At 40.5% G+C, this 25,244-nt stretch overlaps 1 protein-coding gene across 4 annotated transcripts in view; it reads left to right on the forward strand.

Annotated features, from left to right (window-relative positions):
* Positions 1-746: 746 nt before the first annotated feature.
* The window catches only part of LOC111157289 (WD repeat domain 44), an 87,825-nt gene continuing 63,327 nt past the window's right edge, over positions 747-25,244 (forward strand). For all 4 annotated transcript variants that reach the window (XM_022518593.1, XM_022518594.1, XM_022518595.1 and 1 more), the window contains exon 1: positions 747-1,067. In XM_022518593.1, coding sequence (XP_022374301.1) covers positions 991-1,067 — 77 coding nt within the window. In that variant the 5' untranslated portion in view covers positions 747-990. The remainder of the gene's footprint in view (positions 1,068-25,244) is intronic.

Genomic DNA, 25,244 nt, shown 5'->3' on the forward strand with positions numbered 1-25,244 from the left:
AATAAATTCATCATTACTTCATGGAATTGGCACACTCCCCATGTATCTCTTGTACCCCACCCTCTGGCCCGCAGAATATTATCTAGGGGTCTCAACTAGAGATTCTGTAGTAAATAGGGTGAGTTATTCCCGTAACGCTAGAGAAGGTGGACCTGCCTATGCCCTAGGGTGGGATATTCTGGGCTTGGATAAATTAAGACGACGTAAATAAATGTAAACCACAATGCCAATGCTTCCCGACAGCATTTCCTCTCAAGTGAAAAAAGCAGACTCAAAACCACCCCTCTGAAGATGCCTCTCTTTGGAACTGCAAAGTTACAGTATAAGATCATCCGCCGGACCCCACCTACGTCGGGCTCGCTCGCTCAGCTCTAAGGTACCACGCCGCTCCTGCGCAGGTTTAGACTCCACCCTCCTCGGCTACTTCCGGCCTTCACCGAACGCCCTCAACGCGCTTGCGCCGTTTTGATAGGCCTCTCGGGTACAAGAAATCTGAGTGCTGCAGCTCTGGAACCGCCCCCGCCTCCTCGTCGCCCCGCCCACGCTTTAACCGGCCCCTCCCGAAATCTCGCGAGGTTAGGTGCGCGTCCGTATTTTGCGGGCAACTGACTCTCTCAGCTGCTGTAATTGCTGCTGCGGGAGAAATTGGAGCTGCTGTCGTCGGCGCGCCCGCCCTCCCCCACAGAGAGCCACCGCCTCTTCTCTCGCTCTCCTTGTACACCTATAGCCGGGAGCGGCGACTGCAACAGTCCGTGGACCTACCGCCGCCTTCTCAGGCTGCTGCTCGGCCGGTCATTCCCTCAGCCCGGCAGCTGACGGCGGCCCCTGCCCCTCGTCGGCTCCTCACTCTAGATCGTCTCCCCGGTCCCTGTCCTCGCCCGGGACCCACCACCCCACGGTCTCGCCGGAGCGGAGGACGACGAGGAGGAGACGAAAGTCACCCTCCCTCCAGGCGGCGCCGGCCCCCTCACCCGCGGGTGTGTCCTATAAATGGCGTCGGAAAGCGACACCGAGGAATTCTTTGATGCCTCTGAAGATGTGCACCTGGGGGGCGGCTACCCTGTGGGGTAAGTAACTGGAGCTATGGCCCAGAAGCCGCGCGCTCCAGTCCCCGGGCTTCCCCGGTGCCTTCCTCCGGCACCCCTCCCAGGTCCCGCTGTGTCCGCCACCGCTGCTCCTGTGTCTCACTCGGGCACTTCAGAGGGAGTCGGGGGAGGGGGAATCGCCCACCTCGGCCAAGCCCCCGCCTTTCTCTGGTGAGCGGCCCCTGGGGCTAAAGATCCCCTCTCCCGTCTGGTCTTCGAGGTGGGACAGCTTACGTGCCCGAGAGCAGGCGATTTGTATTTGTGGGGTTTCTGCGCTTTACCTTCGAAACATCCGTTTTGGCCCTGGGGACCACAGATTAAAGGAGCAGTAACAGGACAAATTGCATTTCCCATGGGTTTTTTTCTTTTGCCACTGACTTACCTGTTCGTTTCAGAGGTAGCTGTAACTATCTGCCGTCCTCTTCGTTGCACCGAAAGAAAAGGAGCGGGGGAATGGTTGGGTATTTTACTTGGGAAAGTCCTCTAGCTGATGTACTGTAGATCAACAGTGTTTAATTAAAATAGCACCTTACGGTGAGGCAAAGGAAATCAAAGCCAAGGTCCTTACCATTAAGGGAGAATGCCGTCTTAAAAGAGTAGCTGGACTCAGTTGTACATAACCAACTACAGAGATACAAACAAGTGCTGAGTAATCTGGTGGTTGGAAGGAGAGCCACAGCTTTGTGTTATTTATCTAATTCTGCAAGATGTTTTAGTGATGATTCGAATGAGAGATTCTGCGTAAGGAAGCGCAGTACTTGGAATGCTTCGCTTGACTGGGACTTCTACTTACCCACTCCTCCACTTTTCAAAGTTGAAACAGGATTTAAAGCTATTTTGCCGAACTCTTCTACCGACTTGTGTGGAAGTAGAGGCAGTGAAATATATTTTCATGCTGTAAGAACTTAAGAATTGGTAAAATTTGTATGTTAATGTAAGTAGACAGTAATACAGTTACAGGAGTTCCACTGCCTTCAATTCCCACACTTATCCCTGGAAGAAATACCGTGTTTGATGCAAATAAAATTCATCTGTACTTTCTAGAAGTCATTCTAAAGCCTAATATATTTTATATATAACATACACCAAAAAAGTTGGGACAGCAAAATCAGAAAGAAATGTACATTCGTGGGCCGCAGATGTGTTTCCACCAACCTCCTATCACTATTATGAGATTTTTGGGTGGCAGTGACCAGTCTTGAGGCGGTACTGAGTCTCCAAGTTCAGTATCTGAAACGAGTTCATAGCTGGATCGTAGAGGATTGAAAATACTTTTGAATTTCCAAATAGATTGGATTCCCTTGAAATTAAATTTTGTTTCCCCTCAAAGTAATGAACTGTTGAACTGTCGATTTAGGTTAAATGACAGACCTAATGCTTTAATGCTTTTCAGTGTGTGTATGTGGAGTGGGGGAAGGAAATAACTATATGATCTTAATCAGTTTAGAAACATGTGAATATTGTTCCTTTTCAATGAATGAAACATTTAATTTTGAAGGATAGTTATATCAGGAGAGGAGTGTATATTGTCTAGCTTAGAACCTGGCGCAGAGAAAGAACCCAAATGTCCATTCCCTTCCTTCTTTCTTGGAATTAAAAAATTTAACTTCACACAGTGGTTACTTTGGGAGGAAGTATGCAGAACTTGGAGCTGTTTAACTTAAACCCAATGAGTCATTTTGATAGAATTGATAGAATCACTTCTTGCTTCTTGGGATAATAGAGCTTCTCAAGCACTTTGATCCTTTGATATTAGGTGAAAAGTAAAAATGTCTCTCCCATGGGACCCAGCCTTCTAATTTTAACTCTGACCTCTCCAACCTCTCCAAATACTAATGGTGTTGAGCTCTATGGGTAAAGCTTTAGTGTCAGTCTGTGAATTTCATGGCTCCATTCTGTACTAGTTGGGGGATGGGGGTTGGAAGAGAATTAGATTCATCTGGAGAATTGCATCTGAAAAGAACTAGCAGTACTGGGAGGACTGAAAATGTTAGCATCATTAACATTTCCTCTGTCCTTTGTGACTGCTTTTGTCTTTTGCATAAGGTACCATAAAGTACCGTGAAGAGAAAGGCAGTGAGAAATCTTGATTTGTGGAAACAGTGGTTATCGCTAGATATCTGGTCATCAGAAGTATCTTCTGTCCCTTGATAATGAATTGGAGTGGCACACCATACAAACTCTGAGAGGTTAACAGACTGAGTTTGCAAACTTTAGTAAATGATCCTTGCTGTTGGGTGTGCCACAGTACACAGACCATTTCATCAAATTGTAGTAAACGGATGGGCAAGTGAGAGTTCTCATATGTTTTGTTAATCAGAATCCAAATACACAATCCTTTGTGTTACCTGAAATTTATTTATTTCTTCTGTTCCCCCCATTGGTGTCTTCAGCTTTGTTGTTCTACTCTTTGAAAGTTCAAAATCAGCCCAGTTTTTTAATAGAAAGATTTGATTGCAGTACAGCCTACTTTTCCACAGTGGCAGATCTCCAGTCACCCAGCTTTGCAATATTACCATGTTAATTTTTTTTTAATTTTTAAAAAGATTTTAATTTATTATTTATTTGAGAGAGAGAGCACAAGTGGGGCGGGGGGGGAGTTGTCCGGGGAGAAAGAGAGAAGCAGGCTTCCCACTGAGCAGGGAGCCTGAAGGGAGACTCGATTCCAGGACCCTGGGATCATGACCTCAGCTGAAGGCAGAGGCTTAAATGGCTGAGCCACCCAGGCGCCCCTTGTACCACATTTATAATGCTTTATTTTGACTTATATTTTAGGTCAGATTTCCTTGTTTTCTCCATTTTTACCTATGAGGAGCCTTTGGCTCAGAGAGGTTTATGAATTGGCCTCAGAGACATAGCTTGTAAGTGACAGAACTGGGATTTGAAGCCAGTTCTTTAGACTCCTCGTCCGGTATTTTTTTTTTTTCCAGTACATTATAGCTGTCTCACACTGTGTATGCATTTGTGTGTAGAGATTCCGGAGTAAAATGCTTTAGGACCAGTTTGCTGAATTGAACTGATAATTTCTGTATATAAATTGTGAAAATCGAAGCCTAGGGACTTGTCCAAGGTGCCACAGCAAATTAATGGCAATTAGATCCAGAATTCAGGTCAGTTTCAGTCTAGCATTCTTTTTGCTACTATGCTGTCTTTTGATAAAGCAGGAAAGGGAGGAGGAAGTGTGGTATAGTAGAAAAAAGCCCTGGACTCTGAGTCATTTCATTTCTTAATCTTTAAATTGAGATTACACTGAGAACTCTTCTTAATTCTAAAAGTCTCTCATCGTTTTGAGGTTTAATAGTGTGCTTTTACTGATAAGCTTTTGTTCTTGGGAAATCTTTCCATTTTTTTTTTTTAATATTTTGTTTATTTGACAGAGAGAGAGACAGGGAGAGAGGGAACACAAGCAGGGGGAGTGCGAGGGGGGAGAAGCAGGCTTCCAGCTGAGTGGGACTCAAACCCAGGACCCTGGGATCATGACCTGAGCCAAAGGCCGATGCTTAATGACTGAGCCACCCAGGCTTGCCCCTATTTTCTTAAAGTTTTTGAAAAAATATTTTATTTATTTGAGAGAGAGAGAACGCACAAGCAGTGGGAGCGGGAGCCAGAGAATCAGGCTCTCCGCTGAGCAGGGATCATGACCTGAGCTGAACGCAGACATTTAACGGACTGAGCCACTCAGGCACCCTTTTTTAGTTTTCAGTTTAACAAATCTGATACTATTTAGTACATGATTCAGGACCCATAGACTTTATTTTTTGTTATTTTAAGATCAATAGATTTTATTTTTATTTTAAAAATTTTTAAAAAGATTCTGTTTGAGAGAGAGAGCGTGCATGTGCAAGAAGGGAGAGGCGAAGCAGACTTCCCGCTGAGCAGGGAGTCCCACATAGAGACTAGATCCCAGGACCCTGAGATGGTGACCTGAGCCAAAGTCAGATGTTTAACGACCCAGCTGCCCTCAGACCCATAGATTTTTAAATTAAATGCTTACTGGGTAAATTATATATGAGATGAATGCTCCTCCTAGTTTGTGTGAATTATACATACACATACTAAAGGCTGGCAGTGAGGACATGTTATAAAAATGAATGTGACATTTTGAGCAGTCTTTATTTTTTTAGTGGCAACCAAAATATTTTTGAGGCCTTGAAAGGATGGATAGAATGGTAACATTTTTATTTTAATGGAACACAAGCAGGGGGAGTGGGAGAGGGAGAAGCAGGCTTCCCACTGAGCAGGAAGCTTGATGAGGGGCTCTGTCCCAGGAGCCTGGGATCATGACCTGAGCCAAAGGCAGGCGCTTAACGACTGAGCCACCCAGGCGCCCCTGATGGTAACATTTTTAGAGAGGAAAGGATCAGAGATCATTCAGTCCAACCCTCCCATTTAACTGAAAGAGAAACCTAGGCTCAGAGAGGGGAAGTCAACACATTGCTGATTAATGGCAAACTTGAAACTGGAACCCAAGTCTCCTTATTCCTCATTTATACCATGCTGCCTTTTCTCTGGAAGGAGGGAAGTATTGATAGCTATTCCTGCTCTAGGTTACTGGCACTTACCCTGTTAGTGGGGCTCTGTTTGTTTGTTTTTCTTTCTTCTTTTTTTTTTCCTGTTAGTGGGGATCTTAAGGTGGTCTTCTATCTAATGTGATTCTGTTTTGTTGCTGTCAGAGGGCATGGACTGTTCTGTCTAGGGTTCTAACTTTTGCCCACTAATTTTCTCCGAATCAGGATGGTGGCAGAATAGTTGATCTAAGAACAGTGATTATTATTTAGTTCAGTTTCAGGAGTCTATAATTAGTATGAACCCCACTCTTTTTTTTTTTTTATTAAATAGGCTCCATGCCCAACATGGAGGCTTGAACTCAAGACCCTGAGATCAAGAGTTGCACGCTCTCCCAACTGAGCCAGCCAGGCGCCCCACTAGTCTATCGTAATGGGTGAAATCTTGATTTTCAAGTCATGAGAACCGAGATCAGACTGTCCTGAAGAATTGTTCAATCTGAAAACAAAAAGTTGCATAGCTGCCTCTGTTGAAAACATAGCTTCTCTCTTTCTTAGGCATTAGATTTCCCTCTGAAGTGAAAATTGATACAAGTTTGAATTTAAAAAACGTTTGTGCAATATGGGTTACTTTAAGAATGTTTGCTTCAAATGGCTGTTCATGGGTTGGATTTAATCAGATTATATTTATAAATACTGGATTATTGTTGATTGCTTCTGATGTTGTGGATTGATAGAAATACATTTGTAAAAGCTGTTTATCACACCCACATAACATCATGTTGAAGTGAGGGGAACCTACATATAAGGTAAATTCAGGCTCTAAATTTAGTGTCCTCCAACTGTCAATTGGTGACTCATGGAGGTAGGACAGTCCTTATTAGTATGGCAATTTGGGGGTCTCAATTTGAATCTGTACAAACTCCTATAAACTAAAAATTTTACTCGGTTCTTGTGATAACCTACTGCATAAAATAGAGTAGATAAAATTTGATTTTGGGGGGGCGCCTGGGTGGCTCAGTGGGTTAAAGCCTCTGCCTTCAGCTCGGGTAGTGCATCCCGCATCGGGCTCTCTGCTCAGCGGGGAGCCTGCTTTCCCCCCCCACCACCTCTCTGCCTGCCTCTCTGCCTACTTGTGATCTCTGTCTGTCAAATACATAAATAAAATCTTTAAAAAATTTGATTTTTGAAATGTATATAGTTTTAGGATGTTGACAGTTCAGTGGTGGACCTACAGAACAGAAAGAAGTTTGTAATTGTTGGTATTTGAGACTTACTGTGTAACCTTTACATTACACAGCCATCCATGTGTTCTCTACATTATTTTAACTTTGAAAAAGTCAGGTGAATTTGCCAGGCAAGCCCCTTAAAGACGCTGTTTGTTTGCCCCTCATACTGGGCTGCAATTCTGGTAATTACCTCCCAGGGTAGTGTAGGTGGAGGATGGGTTTGGTTGGTGGGGGTGTGGTGATGGAGGTAGAGGTGGTGGAGGTAGGCCCAGCAGCTGCCATGGAGACCAGGTTATAAGGCTGCTTCCTGGAGTGTAGATAACTGAGATAAAACAAAGCACACCATTTAGTATTGTTTTAGATTCACACCTACACGGGGCGAATTAAATAATCCTTTTTGTAAGAGATTTAGAGCCCATAAGGAATAACTCAAAATTTAAAGTAACAAAAATTAATAGGTACTTTAGGATGTTCTCCTGATAACTAACTTGATAAATAACCTACATTCTGTTTTTCTACCCAGAGCTAAACTAATTTCTACAGACTTTCACAAGGCCTGTTCTCTTTTAGCTGTGGGATATTAATGAGCTAAACAGCTAAACCTTTAATTGGGTGCTTTCCTTACTCTTCAGAGCAGAAGCCCATTCTCTTCTTTCAAACCGAGTGGTCTTTGTGTTAGTTTGTCATCTGGTGATTGAAAATTGAGGAAAGAAGCACATGAAACATAATGTGGGCCTCATACCTGATGGCAACCCCAGTGTTTTTCCCAAGTCAGTATACAAATTTACCTTGGTTACCCTAGCAACCAGCCTATCAGTTATTCTTCCAGCTCCTTTGCCTTGTCTCAGATACTGGGATTACCATATAATCAGGTTCTGCTAAAGCTCTTCAGGTTTTAGCGTTTTATTACCAGCTGCAGCTGTCCCGCAGTTTACAGTTTGGCATTCCATCAGGGTCAGTTAGTTTTAAGTCCACAAAACCTTTTTGTCTCCCAACATTTTAAGCATACAGAATTTAACAAGACTGCATTTAGGCAACAGTTCCTCACTCTCATGTTCCCAGTTCCATTGTTAGTCCTTGTCCTTGTCACAGACATCCAATGGCCATCCTTTTGTAATATCAGCTAGAGTAAGTTTCAAGATCAAGAGTGGCCATGTAGGGACGCCTGGGTGGCTCAGTTGGTTGGGCAGCTGCCTTCGGCTCAGGTCATGATCCCAGCGTCGTGGGATCGAGTCCCACATCGGGCTCCTTGTTCTGTGGGGAGCCTGCTTCTCCCTCTGCCTCTGCCTGCCACTCTGTCTGCCTGTGCTCGCTCTCTCTCTCTCTCTGACAAATAAATAAATAAAATCTTTTAAAAAAAAAAGAGTGGCCATGTAAGAAATAGTATTTGCAAATGTGATTTTAGACTAAGTATCATCAGAAGCTAGCTCAAGTGATTTAAAAGCCACCTTGATTCATCAGCAGCTACCAAATAAGTAATCTGGCTTATAACAAAAATAATTTCTGTAGGTTATAGAAAGAATGGCCCTTAGATTAATTCATTCTAATTTGGGAAAATTGTTTAGATATGTAATAGGAAAGGTTATCTTTCTTTTTCAGCCTTCGAATAAACAGGAAAGGAAAGGTAAAGACTGAATAGTTGTGTGGGTCATTATTATAAGCCTTTCTATTTACTTGACAAGTGCATTTTTTATTTCTTAAAAACCTCGGAATTCATATAAATATATTAGTTTTGAATTATAAATGTTTACTTGTCTTGCTAAAAATAAGAATATTGAAGGGGCATCTGGATGGCTTTGTTGTTTGTAGAGGGTGTGACTCTTGATCTCAGGGTCATGAGTTCAAGCCCCACATTGTGTAGAGTTTAATTTTAGAAAAAAAAAAGGATGTTGAAATATTTAGGATTTATGAATGGTTGGTTTATGTATTAGTGTTTGTGTTACTGTTTGTCTTTGGTGCTAATGCTTGTTAATACTGTATGGTGTTGTAGTGACTTCTAAATATGCACAATTAATCTCTTGGGTTACCTGAATTGGACATGGTTAATCTGCTAATGATTTAGCCAATACTGGTATCTGTTTCCATATATAAGCAATGTCGATTTAAAAATCAAAGTAGTGGGACACCTGGTGGCTCAGTCGGCTAAGCTGCTGCCTTCAGCTCAGGTCATGATCCCCAGGTCCTGGGATGGAGTCCCACATCGGGCTCCTTGCTCAGTGGGGAGCCTGCTTCTCTCTCTCTGCCTCTGCCTGCTTGTGCTCTTGGTCTCTCTCTGACAAATAAATAAAATCTTTTTTTAAAAAAATCAAAGTAGAATTTCAGTCTTAGGATTTTTTTTTTTTTTTTTACTTTTCAAAACATGTTTATCTTGTTGAACTAGAAAATTACATAGTAAGATTGTAAATTTGTGAAGTGATTACATCTTCCTAGTTTGAATTTTTGTTGAAATCATGATTTGAATGGCTTCATTTTAGGACTGGTGTATCCTAATCAAAACTGTGGTTAAAGTCTGATAATTCTCCAAGGAGAACTTTATTTTAGTTGCACAGATAGATTTAGGGGCAGTAGAAGTTTTACTTTCTCCATAGGGCCCTAATCCTGAACATTGTTTTATAGAAAGCTGGGGGTGTAGTGGGGAGGAAGATAAATAGTTGTGTTGTGTTGTGTTGTGTTTTATTTTAGAAGCGTGAAGGGGGTGCCTGGGTGGCTCAGGTCGTGGTCCCAGGGTTCTGGGATCGAGCCCCGAATTGAATCCAATCGAGAATCGGGCTCCCTGCGCAGCGGCAAGCCTGCTTCTCCCTCTCCCACTCCCCCTGCTTGTGTTCCCTCTCTCTGTCTCTCTCTCTCTCTCTCTCTCTCTCGCTGTCAAATAAATAAATAAAACCTTTAAAAGTAAATAAATAAAAGCATGAAGCATAAAATTTTTGGAAACTTCTGACTGAAAACCTTAACAATATTTTCCAGTAGGCAGCCTGTATAGAGCAAGCCATTCCTGTGTAAAACCTACCAGAGCACTACTAATTGTCATAGACTGTTCCAGTGCAAAATAATTGAACTGTGGGCATTCTTTTGAACCACAGGTCAGACTTTCTAGAGAACCAATAAATAGAATGTAGAGCTGTATTCAAACCCACTTTCTCAGAAGCAAGCATTCTGGTTACTAAGTAGGTTCATGAGAAGAGGTAGGAGTGGTTTTTTTTTTTTTTTCTGGCATTGCTCTTGAACTGGAAAAATTAGCCATGGATGAACTTAATATCAATAGTTCTCTTTTAAATTTGTTCCTGAAAGTGTGTTTAAATTGGGAGACTGAGGGAATCATCTTTCTGGTTATTAGCAGTACTATTAATAATTCGTGTTTTTATTTATTTTTTAAAATTTATTTATTTATTAATAAACATATAATGTATTATTAGCGCCAGGTGTACAGGTCTGTGAATCGATATTTATTTATTTTTAAAAAGATTTTTTAAAAATGTGCTTATCTATTCATGTCAAACTGAAAATGGCAGGTTGTTTGAACATTACTCCAGCCCCAGTTTCACCCCTTTTACCCCCATCTTTCTCTTTTGCTTACCCAATGTCATTAGTACAGAGATTCACTACATATAATAACTTAATTGTCCCTTAGGACGGAAAAGGGGCCCTGATGGCTGAAATATAGTGGGTGGGTCTTTGGGAAGAGGTAGAGAAAGATTGATTAAATAGGGTATAGTGAATGTGTTGGTAAGTGGGATAGGTTAGCATCACAGGTGGGGTAGATTTATTGGGTTAGTGGAAGATAGGTGAACAGAGTGAATAAATAGGTAGTTTGATAAAACTTAGGACATTTGTGAATGAAAGTGAGTATTGTCAATATTTTGCAATTGGTATTTTATCTTTATTGGGTTGGCTTTAGAGATTACGGCTAATGACTGAGGTCAGTTTTTTTTTGTTTTTTTCCCTTTAGGTGAACTTTACTATCCCTATTTTGTTTCAGGTCATAGCTCTTGGCTATTGACTTTTAACCTTTGCCTTATTTCCCAGCACAGAGAGATGTTTACAGCTGCTGTGTAGTAGCAACAAAGGGTTTAGATGGTGATAGGGATGGTGAGTAGGCATGCTCTGTGGTGTTCCACTTCTTTTCCCATTTTCTTCTACTTTTGAACTTCCTGGTTCCCTCAAATCTGCACTCCCACCCCCACCCCAGTTCCTTAAGAGCAAAGAGGGAGGAAAAGAAGGGGGCTGAGGCCAGGACAGTGGTTTGGATTTATGGAACCTTTGTAACTTGAGGACATCCTGTACTCAGCAAATATTAAATGTTAACAGTGAAGCCTTGGGAGGCGTTGCCAGTTATCCTGTAGTCCTATCAATTTCTTGTTATCAACTTTTTCTTCTAGTGATGAATGGGTTCATAATAAGAACCTGTAATAAGAATATAGCCCTACGTGTTGTTACATGTAAAGAATGATGGTATACCATCAAGCAATGTTGGTCATTAGTTTACAAGGTACTTCTTTAGTCTCATTATCTCTTCTGATTTCTTGCAGCTCCGTGAGACAAAAGGACAATTTTTGTGAGATAGGTAGGACAATTATTATGCTAATTTTGCAAATAAAACTCAGCTTGGGGGTAGATTAAGGCCAGCCAGCAGAAGTGGAACTTAACTACTTTGTGATAATTAGGTGATGGTTTTTTTTTTATAATTTTTTTTTAAAGATTTTATTTATTTATTTGACAGAGATCACAAGTAGGCAGAGAGGCAGAGAGAGAGAGAGAGAGAGAGGAGGAAGCAGGCTCCCTGCAGAGTAGAAAGCCCGATGTGGGGCTCGATCCCAGGACCCTGGGATCATGACCTGAGCCGAAGGCAGAGGCTTAACCCACTGAGCCACCCAGGCGCCCCTAGGTGATGGTTTTGAATGAAGATCTAAAACATTAGGTCTCATGGCGCCTGGGTGGCTCAATTGGTTAAGCATCCATCTTCAGCTCAGGCCATGATCCCAGGGACCTGGGATTGAGTCTTGGCATCAAGCTCCCAGCATCGCAGGGAGCCTGCTTCTTCTGCCTCTGCCTTCCTCTCTTTCTTTCTCTCTGTCTCTCATGAATAAATACATAAAATCTAAAAAAAAAAAAAGATTAGGTCTCTCCTTATTTTGCTTTTCTAAACTATAAACATTTGTGATGTCATGTTTTAAATGTGAATTATTAGAATGATGAGACTTAACTCTTCTGCCATTTGGGTATGTATAATTTATTGTTTAAAACAATAAAAAGCAGTATTCTTAAAAAAGATTTTATTAGAGAGAGTGAGAGAAAGAGCGCACACGCACACACAAGCAGGGGGAGTGGCAGGCAGAGGGAGAGAGAGAAGCAGGCTCCCGCTGAGCAGAGCCTAGACCTGAGCCAAAGGCAGATGTTTAACTAACCAACAGAGCCACCCAGGCGCCCCTAAAAAGGAGTATTTTTAATGTTCTTTTCAAACTTTGACGGAATTAATTATGGTACAGTAGCTGGGTCAGAAAATGACCTTGCTACTGCAAGAGCTGGAATTCCAGATACTGCAAACTACATTTCTTAGGGTATGTTCTTTGTTCCTAAGGGAAAACCCCTCAAGATGTGAGCCCCTGCTGATTGGGCTTCTGTGCCGCATCAAAGAAGTCTTAATCCTAGATTTTTTTTTTCCCCTGTATTTGTTTTATAGCTTGTTGTCAGTTTACTTAGACCACAGTTTGGGGGGCGGCGGGGGGGACGGGGGTTAGGTCTTTTGTTTTTTGTTTTTTAGTATAACTGATTCATATTTTTGGCTACAAGCCACTAATTGGAAACACAATGCTTCTTTTTTTCCCCTTCCCCTTCAGAGGTGTTTTCTAGCAGTCACAATGAATGCATGTGGTAGTTATTAATTTCTTCCACCTAATCAAACCTCTGTTGGCTGTCAAATTAATGGGGAAAATGCATTCCTCGTAGCTGAGTAATTAGAAAAATAACATTATTAGTAATTACTATTTAAGATCTAAATAAGATTGAATAACCATTTTTATAATAAATAATAAACTTGCCACTCAGAATGTGATTTTAAAGAGTTTATTTATTTATTTGAGAAAGAGAGAGAGAGAGCCTGAGAGGGGCAGAGGGAGAAACCAACTCTCTGCAGAGCAGGAAGCCAGATGCGGGACTCGATCCCATCCCAGGACTCCAGGTAGTCGCTTAACCAACTGAACCACCCAGGCGCCCCCACTCAGAATATTTTATGTAGGTAAGCATTCTAGGTGATTCGATATTTTTCTAGAGAATTATCAAGTCTTTAATACATATTTCATTAAAGAATGCAAAAGTAGAAATTCAAATACATAAAGCATAGTAATCAAATTTATAAAATAAAATGCTTACTATTAAATGTACTGAAATCTGATCATTTTTCTATTATTCATGATATGGGTGGAGAACATGAACAATTAAAAACTATCAGTTACACCAATGCCTCTGTTCACTCATTAGTTTACAGCCTCCTTTCCCATCAACCTTTTATCACAGATAGCAGTAAATTTAAAAAAAATCAAAAACAAAATAAATGGTTTCGTTTGATTTTTGTCCCGCTGCCCATCTTTGGTGATAAGCAGTAAACTCAGAGAAAAGTGAAGAATCTCAAAGTCTGAATAAACCTGTTCACTGATCATAGAATTGATTTATGTAAAAGTTTTTAAAGGGGGAATTGTGACAGATTTTTTTAAAAGATTTTATTTACGTATTTGACACAGAGATAGAGAAAGAGCACAAGTATGCAGAGCAGCAAGGGCAGAGGGAGAAGGAGAAGCAGGCTCTCCACTGAGCAGGAAGTCCGACGCAGGGTTCATTCCCAGGACCCTGGGGTCATGACCTGAGCCGAAGGCAGACTCCTAACGGACTGAGCCAGTCAGGTGCCTCATGACAGATTCTTTAAAGCTCTAATTTTTATATAGGGTGACCTTAGATGTTATAGGGATTTACTTTTTTTTTTAAAGTAAGCTCTGCCCAACATGGGACTTGAACTCAAGACTGAGGATCAAGAGTCCCCTGCTCCACTGACGGAGCCAGACAGGCACCCCTGGCATTTACTTTTTAAGATTAGTACACCACTGGATGTTTAGATAACTTGCAAAATCATATTAGCACATTAACTTGCTAAAGCTTTTGATATATGTAGACCAACCTCTTGTTTACTTTTTTAAAAAGTAGGTTACAAAGTGATTTAGCATGACTGCATTAGTAATGACTTCTCTAGGCAGTCAAAAATTTTGTTAGCTGTTTCTGTTATGGTTTTACTAAAAATTACTTGAAATCATTAAGAGATGTGATTTTATCTAACCCACTCTGACAAATTGGGACATTGTGAGATAGATGCCCTCTCCTTGAATTACTGTTTTAATGTGGGTATTTATTGAAAGTCTGTAAATGTGCAAAGTAGAATGTTTTTAGTTTAGAATTCTTGAGTAGGCCCAGGGAATGGATATATTTTTCTGTTATTTTTGTCAGTAAATAGATTATCAAGATGTTCTTTTCGGAATATGGCATAAAACTACATGGATTATGTAAATTAGTTTTGAAAAATCAGGTTGTCATTTTAGAAAAAATACATATCATTAAGGATCTACTTTAAGTTTGTAATTACTTCACATGTGACTGTATTTATATTTATGAAGTTTTCTTTTATTACAGACTATTTATAAATGTCACAAAAATACACTGAAAAAAACAGAGCCATTGTGCCGAATTTTTTTCACTATCTATTCCCATTAATATGATGGATAAAATAGTTCTATTAGGTATTTCAGATATATTCTACTTCTTCACTTTCATAGTATTTAAAACTTAAAATGGTCTTTCAAAGAATAATAGAAATAGTAATTCACATCTCGAAGATTCAGTTAATTCCCTATTTGATAATTATAACTATATTCTTGGCTTTTGTTAATCTTGTTAATAAATCAGTGTCTCCATGTATCTAGGGAAATATGAGTCCTATTTTCAACTGCTTAGTTAAAACATGCCATTATAGATTGTACTAGGAAAATAAGACTCATTTGTGATTGCCTAGCATTTTTTTTTTCTGCTCTTCCTAGACTTTTCCGGTTGGGATTTTCACTTTTGATAGCAGCCAACTTAAAATAGAGCTGTGAGAATGGGTGTGGTATTGTCACAAATTATTTTTTTTATTTTTACAAATGATTCGATTTTGAAAGGCCAGCAAATAATTTTCTCTTAGATCTCATTTCTTTAGTTCGAGTACTATTATTTTTTTTTTTTTTTTTTTAAGATTTTATTTATTTATTTGACAGAGAGAGAGATCACAAGTAGATGGAGAGGCAGGCAGAGAGAGAGAGAGAGAGAGAGAGAGAGAGAGAGAGAGAGAGAAGCAGGCTCCCCGCTGAGCAGAGAGCCCGATGCGGGACTCGATCCCAGGACCCTGAGATCATGACCTGAGCCGAAGGCAGCGGCTTAACCCACTGAGCCACCCAGGCGCCCCTCGAGTACTATTATTAATTGAAGGTGTTCTTTGACTTACCACTTTCTGTGGATGATTTTATTGCTTCATATTTGATTAGTAAAACTTACCATAAGAATCTGCCTGGGCACCTGGGTGGCTCAGTAGGTTGGATGTCTGACTCTTGATTTTGGCTTGGGTCATGATTTCAGGGTTGTGGGATTGGGCCCCTCATCGAGCTCCACACTCAACGTGGAATCTGCTTGTCCCTCTTTCTCTGCTCCTCCCCAAGTGCACTTGCATGCGTGCTCCATCTCTCAAATAAATGTTTAAAAAATCTTAAAAAATGTGATTAATAAAATCAGTGTATATACCTCAATTCCAATAATACTGCATACCAAGTTTTATTCATTTATTTATTTATTTTTAAGATTTTATTTATTTATTTGACAGAGATCACAAGTAGGTGGAGAGGCAGGCAGAGAGAGAGGAGGAAGCAGGCTCCCTCCTAAGCAGAGAACCCAATATGGTATCATAACCTGAGCCGAAGGCAGAGGCTTAGCCCACTGAGCCACCCAGGCGCCCCTATTTATTTATTTTTAAAGATTTTATTTATTTGACACAGAGGGAGAGGGAACACAACCAGGGGGAAGGGGAGAGGGAAAAGCAGGCTTCCCGCTGAGCAGGGAGCCCGATGCGGGGCTTGATCCCAGAACCCTGGGATCATGACCTGAGCCCAAGGCAGATGCTTAACAACTGAGCCACCCAGTCACCCGCCCCCTCCCTTTTAAGATTTTATTTATAGAGCAAGATTTAAAAGATAAAACTGTATCTTATCTAAATTTGAACTGTTTTCAGTTTTTGTTCAACCCTGGGTTTTTGTTTTTGTCTTTGGCTTTCTGTTTGATGTTCTTTTCCTGCCTGACCTAAGTGGGGAGAAAATCTTCATGTCAAGGTTTTCTGATCACCAGAACCCTTCTGATTCCTAATTTAGACTTAGCCACTTGGGTGTTGGTCTTAGTTTACCATCATATCTTCCTGTTTCAGCTTACTGGGTTTTAGAAAGTAAAACTCTTTAATTACCTGCTTACTTTAATGATTTGGTAAGGCCTTATCTATGCTCATATCCTATTCACCTCAAGGACCTTAGAATCCCAGCACCCACTTTGTACAGGCAAGGGGTTCTTTGTTCTGCTTGATTCAGTTCCCTGAAAAACTGCTTAAGTTCATTTTACTTTTATATTTTCCTGATGGCAAAGGCAAAAAGAAGAGGAGGATAAAAACAAGATCAAGCTATAGGGTAATTCTCTGTTAAGCCGTTGGTAGTCACCTTCTTATAAGAAAAATGTTCCCCCAGCTTTGTTCCAGTTGATTCACTCTATATTCCTTCTTCCATGTCATTGCTGCTTTTTACCCCTTTAGGACCCTGCCAGGAATTTTGCAACCTGACAAGAGACTTCTTCAGAGCCAGCCACCTTTTTTTTTTTTTTTCTCAGAGCCTAGAAAAAGGTGCATCCTCTTACTGACAGAAAAAGGCTTTGTTCATCCATTTTTCTTTGTGTTGCAAAATTGTTTTGGTATATTCTTTTCATCCAGTATAGTATAAAGTCTGGAAATGTGAATGTTAACTATGAGATTGCTTTTAATATTTTATTTGTGTGCTTTAGGAAGTGGGTCTTTGAGTTCCTAGTCGTTTAGTTGACTATGAAGCAGGTGGCAAATGTAGGTTTAGTTTGCACTCTTCTTCCTTCCTATTGTCAGAAGGCTTACAGATTGTGTTTGTTTGCTTTTCAGATAACCCTCAGGTAAGAGGTAGAGGAACACCAAGCCCAAAGGCAGGATCTGTAACTAAAGGATGAGAAACTAGAGGTAGGGTGGTTCATGGGATCTGGTTTTTTTGAAACCACAGAAATGCAGTATTCTTTTCTAAAGCAGACTTAAGCACTTGCACCATGATTTTAAGGCCTGATTACCATAAAGTGATAGCACATGAGTGATGAAGATTTAAGTTTTTAAAATTGGAAAAGGTGGGGTGCCTGGGTGGCTCAGTGGGTTAAAGCCTCTGCCTTTGGCTCAGGTCATAATCCCAGGGTCCTGGGATTGTGTCCCGCATCGGGCTCTCTGCTCCTCAGGGAGCCTGCTTCCCTTCCCCTCTCTGCCTGCCTCTCTGCCTACTTGTGGTCTCTGTCAAATAAATAAAGTCTTTCAAAAAAAAATTGGAAAAGGTGATCCAGTGATTGCCTAGAGAGAAACCACTAGCTGAAGCTCTGAAAAACCAAGTCTCTTATCTATAATCACACAGGTCAATACCTGATTTCAAAACGTGGGTTTTGCAGTAAGCCAGACAAAACAGTGCATTCAACTAGCTTCTATTTGGGGAATTTAATCTATAAAGGTTCTTAATACACACTTGTATTGATTGCCATTCAAATCTAGGAGCTATTAGTGCTTCTGGTTGTGGAAGGATTTTGAGATTATGTAATGACAGACTTGGGAAGCAAATCCTTCATATTGCAGAAGACTCATCCATTTTTTGGTTGACAAATAATGTATCTGAAGTATTTCTAGTATCCTTTTTATAAAATGAAGAGTGTCCTGGGGTGCCTGGGTGGCTCAGTGGGTTAAAGCCTCTGTCTTCAAATTCAGCTCAGGTCATGATCCCAGGGTTCCGGGATCAAGCCTCGCATCGGGCTCTCTGCTCGGCGGGGAGCCTGCTTCCCCCGCTCTCTCTGCCTGCCTCTCTGCCTACTTAGGATCTCTGTCTGTCAAATAAATAGGTAAAATCTTAAAAAAAAAAAAATGAAGAGTGTCCTAAAAAGATATTGTATATATAATAATTGAATCCCCCCCCCTTTTTTTTTTAAGATTTTATTTATTTGGGAGAGAGAGGGCATGAACAGGAGGAAGCTGCAGAAGGGAGAAGCAGATTCCCTGCTGAGTGGATCATGACCTGAGTCGAAGGCAGATGCCTAATGGACTGAGCCACCCAGGCACCCTGAGAGAATTTTAAGCAGGCTCCATGCCCAGCACAGAGCCCAAGCAGGGCTTAATCTCACAAACCTGAGATCACGACCTGGGCCAAAATCAAGAGTGGGACACTTAACTAACTGAGCCATTCAGGTGCCCCTTATTTATTTATTTTTAAGGGTTTTAGTTCTTTAAGTAATCTTTATACCCAGTCGTGGGGCTTGAACTCAAAACCCCAAGATCAAGAGTCATATGCTCCACCTACTTAGCCATCTAGGTGCCACTTGAATCCCTTTTTAATGACAACATAATTTTAATTGATATTGATCTAGAAAGTTGGCTGTTGATGTTTATTTGAACTATATAGGTTAACCTCACTTTGAACATGTTGACTGAGAACAGCTTCAAAATGATATAAATATCTTTAAATAATGGTTATAAGTCAATTTGCATATCTAGAGGTTTTGTCAATTTCTTACAGTAGCCATCTTGTTTTTTTATTTATTTTTTGGTTTTTGGGGAAGGGGATAATCTAAGCCAAAATAATTAAGCTATTAATACGCCTTCGTACTCTTTGCTGAGTGCTTTTGAAAAATGAAAATGTACTTAACTGTATATATACAGTAGTATTTGCTTTTGGGCATATGCACTGAATGCATTGTGGGAAAGCTTTGAATTCACACATGTGCAAGGTTTTTTTTTCTTTTTTTCTGGTCAGTGAACACTATTGTATACTTTGATGAATATTTATGCAATGATATTGGCCATTCAATTCCTCCCACTTCTTCCCTTTACCACACACTAACAGATCATAGGATTAATTGTCCACTTAATTAACTTGGGTGTGGAGTAGAGTCGCCAAATAAAATACAGGACTGCCAGTGAAATTCCAGTTTTAGGTAAATATACCAAAAATGTATTTGTTATTTATCTGAAATTGGAGTTTAACTGGACAGCCTATATTTGTAGTTGCTAAATCTGGCAGCCCTTGGTGGGGGAGAAGCAGAAGATGACTGGTGGTTATGGGCACAGTTGTGAGATTTAAATACAACTAGAGTGTGCAATGATAAAGGTAACTTTATCACTCTAACAGGTATCACTAACAGGTATCACTACTCTAAAGGTATCACTCTAACAGGAATACTAAAATTTTTGAGTGCAGTGTTTAATTTTGAGTCCAACACTTTTTTCTTTGGAAGTGCATCAGTGAAAACAAAGCTCAGAAACAAAAATGTATTGTTTAGGGATACCTTATTTTTTTTTTTTAAGATTTTGTTTATTTACTTGACAGAGATCACAAGCAGGCAGAGAGGCAGGCAGAGAGGGAGGGGGAAGCAGGCTCCCCGCTGAGCAGAGAGCCCAATGCAGGGCTCACTCTCAGGACCCTGAGATCATGACCCGAGCCGAAGGCAGAGGCTTAACCCACTGAGCCACCCAGGCGCCCTGATACCTTACATTTTTAAATGATAAAGTAAGGGAACAATAAATCAAATCTGGGCTAGTGGTTTCCTCAAAGGGAAAGGCAGCAGATAGAATAGAGCAACACAGTAGCCATGCTGGTCTTGACGCTATTCTCGTTCTCAGGTGACATGGGGAATCATTGTTCATTGTATTTGTTATGCTTCAGAATTACATGCATATGCTACATGTACTTTTTTGTACATATCAAATATAAAGTAAGAGTTCAGAATATGTTTCAGTGAGAAAATTAGACTATATGCAAAGTTTCACTGCCTGTACTTTCCAAAATAAATTCCAAATCCAAAAAGTAGAGTCATTCATTTCCTTCCTTATCTTCTCCAGGTTAGCATCCTTAGTTTTATGTATAATTGGGCTTGGTTTCTAGAACATTCACTAAATTGTTTCTCTTTTTCAGATATGTTCTGTATCATCAGTGCTTCTCTTAAAATGTGGTATCCTAATTGTACACAATATTCTTATTTATTTATTTATTTATATTTTTTACAGAGGGAGAAAGAGTAGAGTGGGTGGGCGGAGAGAGAGGGAGAGAGAATCTCAAGCAGACTCCCCGCTGAGTGCAGAGCCTGATGCAGGACTCGATCTCATGACCCTGAGATCATGACCTGATAACTAAATGTTTTTACCTGGTTTGCTATTAAATCACATCTCCCCAGTCATGCATTTTACCATTATCCCTACTACACTGCAGTCTTCTAAGATTTGGTTTATTGTTCTAATGTGTTATAAAGTATTTTTGGACCTTGTCAGCTAGTATATTCCTTATCCCTCACTTTGTGTCATCCGTAAATTTGGTAGATATCCGTAAATTTGGTAGATAGGCCCTCAGTGTCCACATTCAAGACATTAATAAAAATAAATAGGATGGGGTGCCTGGCTGGCTCAGTTGGTAGAGCATGAGACTCTTGATCTCAGGGTTGTAAATTCAAGCCACATTGGGTGTCAAGATTACTTTTAAAAAAAGGGGGGGGGGAGGAAGATAGAGCACAGGAGAAATTATTTAATAGTTCCTTATGATTTTTCATTGATCCATTAATCAGCATACCTTGAGTAATGTTTAACCAGTTACAAACCTACCTAAGTATATTCTAGCCTACATCTCTTTGCTGTCTATAAGGATATCATGGCTGGCTCAGTCGGTCAAGCATGTGATTTTTGATCTCGGGGTTATGGGTTTGAGCCCCACATTGGATATAGAGATTACTTAAAAATAAAATATTTATTTCAAGATTTTATTTATTTGACAGAGAGATACAGTGAGATAGGGAACACAAGCAGGGGGAGTGGGAGAGGGAGAAGCAGGCTGCCCACCAAGCAGGGAACCTGATGCAGGGCTTGATCCCAGGACTTTGGGATCATGACCTGAGCCAGAGGCAGATGGTAAGGACTGAGCCACCCAGATGCCCTTAAAATCTTTTTAAGAAAAGGGATTTAGGGGCGCCTGGGTGGCTCAGTGGGTTGAGGCCTCGGCCTTTGGCGCAGGGCATGATCCCAGGGTCCTGGGATCGAGCCCCGCATCGGGCTCTCTGCTCGGCGGGGAGCCTGCTTCCTCCTCTCTGCCTGCCTCTCTGCTTACTTGGGATCTCTGTCTGTCAAATAAATAAATAAAATCTTTAAAAAAAAAAAAAGGAAAGAAAAGGGATTTAGTGCTTAAATCCAGATTTTTTTTATGTATAGGTATACCTTTATATTGTAACCCTATCAGAAAAGGAAATTAGGTTAATCTCATATGATTGGCTTTCTGTGAATGCTTACTGACTCTTAATTATCTTTTACCCACACCTAGGGCCCTTAATCCATTTAATAGTATACTCAAGAATTTTGCTTGGAATTGACTCTGTTTATAGTTTTTAGCATCTACCTGCTTTCCAATGTTGACTATCTAGTGTTTTTCTCATTTTCTTCTTCCAGACTCTGATTCTTTAAAGGTTTTAGATAAGGAAGTAAGCTGTGTAAATTCTTGGGGGTATGCTAGGGTATAATTTGTCTGGGACAGGAAAACTGAACTCATTTAGATTATCTAGATACTTTTATCTCTTTGGATGCTTTGGAATTAAATTTCCTCATTCTGCAGTTTTGTTTTTTCCTTTTCTGGTTTGACTATCAGTAATCATGATAGGAAAAAGAAAAAGAATCAAGGCAGCCTTTTACATTATACTATTTGTCTGTACATATAAGCAGACCTGTACCTTTTCTTGTTCTTGTTCTGAATATAAATTAAAATAAAATTTGTGTCTGTTTTTTTTTTTTAAATCCTAGCACATTTTGAGCACCAGTCTTTGTGATATTGTTCTTAGAGGTGTTTGCAGTTTTCTTTGGACAAGTACCTGTTTCCTCCTTCCAGTTTCTTCTGCATGTTTTCCTTTATTTTTTTTTAATATTTTTATTTATTTATTTGACAAAGATCACAAGTAGGCAGACAGGCAGGCAGAGAGAGAGAGGAGGAAGCAGGCTCCCCGCTTGAGCAGAGAGCCCGATGCGGGGCTCAATCCCAGGACCCTGAGGTCATGACCCGAGCCGAAGGCAGAGGCTTTAACCCACTGAGCCACCCAGGCGCCCCCTGCATGTTTTCCTTTAAAATATTTTTTATGATATGACATTGTGGAAATGCAGTCAACAAAATTCAGACCATGAGAATTTCTATAGGATGAACAACCTAGTTTCTTTTTTTGTTGTTTGGTTGGTTGGTTGAAGACCTTTTTTTTAAAGAGCAGTTATAGGTTCACAGCAAAATTGAGAGGAAGGTACAGAGATTCCCCATTTACCTCCTCCCACTCACACACGCATAACCTCCCACATTATCAGCATCCCTTACCAGAGTGGTACACTTGTTACAATTGGTGAGTCTGCATTGACACATCATAGTCACCCAAAGTCCATAGTTTACTTGAGGGTTCACCCTTGGTGTTAGACATTCTACAGGCTTGGACAAATGTATGACATGTACTCCTCATTATGGTATACTCATAAGGAGTAGTTTAACTTCCCTGAAAATCCTCTTCAGGATGAATAACCTATTTCTTCCAATACATGATCTGCAAGAAATAAGAGATTGAAGGGGACCCTACTCATTGAGAGAGACATATCAACTGATTATAACACATGGACCTTATTTGGATATTAATTGAAAGAAACCAGCTGTAAAAACTAATTGAGACAATCTGGGCAATATGAATTCGTGACTGTGTGTAATAGAGTATTGTTAAATTTGATAATAGTATTGTGGTTATGTTTTATTTTTTAACATGTTTTTTTAAAGAATTATTTATTTATTAGACAGAGAGAGAGAGAGAGAGAGAGAGCAAGCAGGCAGAGCAGCAGGGAGAGGCAGAGGGAGAAGCAGGCTCCCTGTTGAGCCAGGAGTCAGATGTGGAACTGCATCCCAGGACCGATCATGATCTGAGTCGAAGGCAGTCACCAAACCAACTGAGCCACCCAGGTGCCCCTGTGGTGTTATGTTTAAATAGAAGTCTCTTTTAGATACATAACATTTTTATGGGTAAAAATAAAACAGTTTCTGGGATTTGCTTCAGAATAATCTGGCAGGAGTGTGGGGGAAGAGTATTGGTATCATTATTGAACATGGTCAATACATTGTACATGTGGGTTCATAATATTCTCCAATTTTGTATACGTTTGAAATGGCCATAATTGAAAGTTGGAAAAACTCCCCCAGAATATATTTTTATGGTCAGTCACATTGTTACTAGCAGATTCAGGACTAAAAGTCCTATCTCTTGATTCTAGCTCATGTTATTTTAGCTAAACTTCTAGCCCTTCAACTTCCAAATTGATGTTATGTTGCCCTCTCGGTCTCTGGGCCCCCCATGTCTTCCCCGGGCAATTTGTGGTGGCACTTTGGATTATCAAGGCTATAATAAGTGGCCAGTTTTACTTGGTTGGCTACATACCCATGTGAAACCATGGTTTTTAGAATTATTAGGGTAAGTTCACAGGCTGCATGGGTTGTTAGAATCAGCAGAGACTTGTGTCCTAGTCCTAACTAGGCCTTTGATCTTAGCTTAAGCTCTACAGTGGTCGGGATCATGTTGGCTTTGTTCATTGTTTCACGCCCAGTGCTTGGCACTGTGCTGGTACATGGTAAACAGTAGGTAAATGTTAAATGAATGGGTTAATGTCTCCTTATTTAGCCTCATTTTCCTCACATATGAAATAAGATCATTAGTATAAATGGTTCTTAAACTTCCTTCAGACACTTAAAAAAAATTATTTTTCCCATGGTACCTGAGTGGCTCGATTGGCTAAGCGTCTGATTTAGGCTCAGGTCATGATCTCAGGGTTGGGAGATCAAGCCCCATGTTGGACTCCGTGCTCAGTGGGGAGTCTGCTCCCTCTTCCTCTGCTCCAAACCCTGCTCGCTTGCCCGCTCGCTCTCTCAAATAAATAAAATCTTCAAAAAAAATATTCTTCCCTTTAAAAAAAAATCCTTTTAGGATTTCAGGGTTTGGTTTTGTTCTGTTTACTTGTTAGGATTTTGAAAAGAATTACTATAAATTTCTTTAACGCTAGGCAACATCAATAGATAGGTATATGTACTTCTGTCCCCTGTGACAGAAAACCCACAGTTATGTTGCATCCACATCTCTTAAAAATAGCCTGCTGCTCTGCATTTTCTGTAAGACTGATTTTGTTTTTCCAAAGTAAATGAGTATGTTCTTGCATTTACTAGAGAGTCAGGTTTAGCAAGTTACAAAGTCAAGGTATCTAAGAGGATTAATAAAGTGTTGTTTGCGTGCATATTTGTTAAGCTTTCACTGAAATTGTATTGAATGCAGTATTATTGTGTCAGAGTGTCGTGGCCGGCGCGACAAATCGACCAGGGTCGAGAGGGTAAGAGGATGCTGAAAAGAAATTAAGAGACAAAGAGATGGGGGCAGGAGGAGCACCACGGAGGATGTCCAATAGTGCCAATTTTATTCAAGGCAGCAAGGCATTATATAGCTAACAGAAACAATCATAAGAAAGTATCTATTTTTAGCTGACTACTAAAGAGTTTGCAACATGCACAGAAAATCCTTCAAGCTTTCCCATTATCTATTTCCCAAGCAACAATAGCAGACCCTCTAGCGCCAGATGTACTGACTTCAAGGCCACTCAAGACATAGTTTATGTAAGCACAGCACAGTCTTACAGTGGTGTAGTCTATAGCCCGTGCAAGGACAGCAAGGACCAGCCAAGAATTTCTGACCCCGACCAAATTGTTTCTATCTGACTAGCAAATGTGTGGGAAGTCACGTAGGTGAGCGCACAACACATAGCACAGACCCTTTCTCAGTGCTACTCGACTTTATCGACCTAAGCCTTTTGTTCGGCTATTCAGCCTTTAAAGGAGGCACAAGTCAGGGCCTGGTTTGGTTCTCGTCTCAAGCCCTACCGTGGCCTCCCACATCAGAGCTTATAAAGGATTGGACATTGTGCTTCCCATGGACACTTGGTGAGCAATTTTTAGGTAAGTTGCAGTTATTGTCCTCAGATCCAAGTCTAGTGACCGGGCACCAGAAGTGTGACCTTATTATTCTAA

Source organism: Enhydra lutris, unplaced genomic scaffold (assembly GCF_002288905.1).
Source record: "Enhydra lutris kenyoni isolate GAN:26980312 unplaced genomic scaffold, ASM228890v2 scaffoldscaffold53, whole genome shotgun sequence".
NCBI lineage: Eukaryota > Metazoa > Chordata > Mammalia > Carnivora > Mustelidae > Enhydra > Enhydra lutris.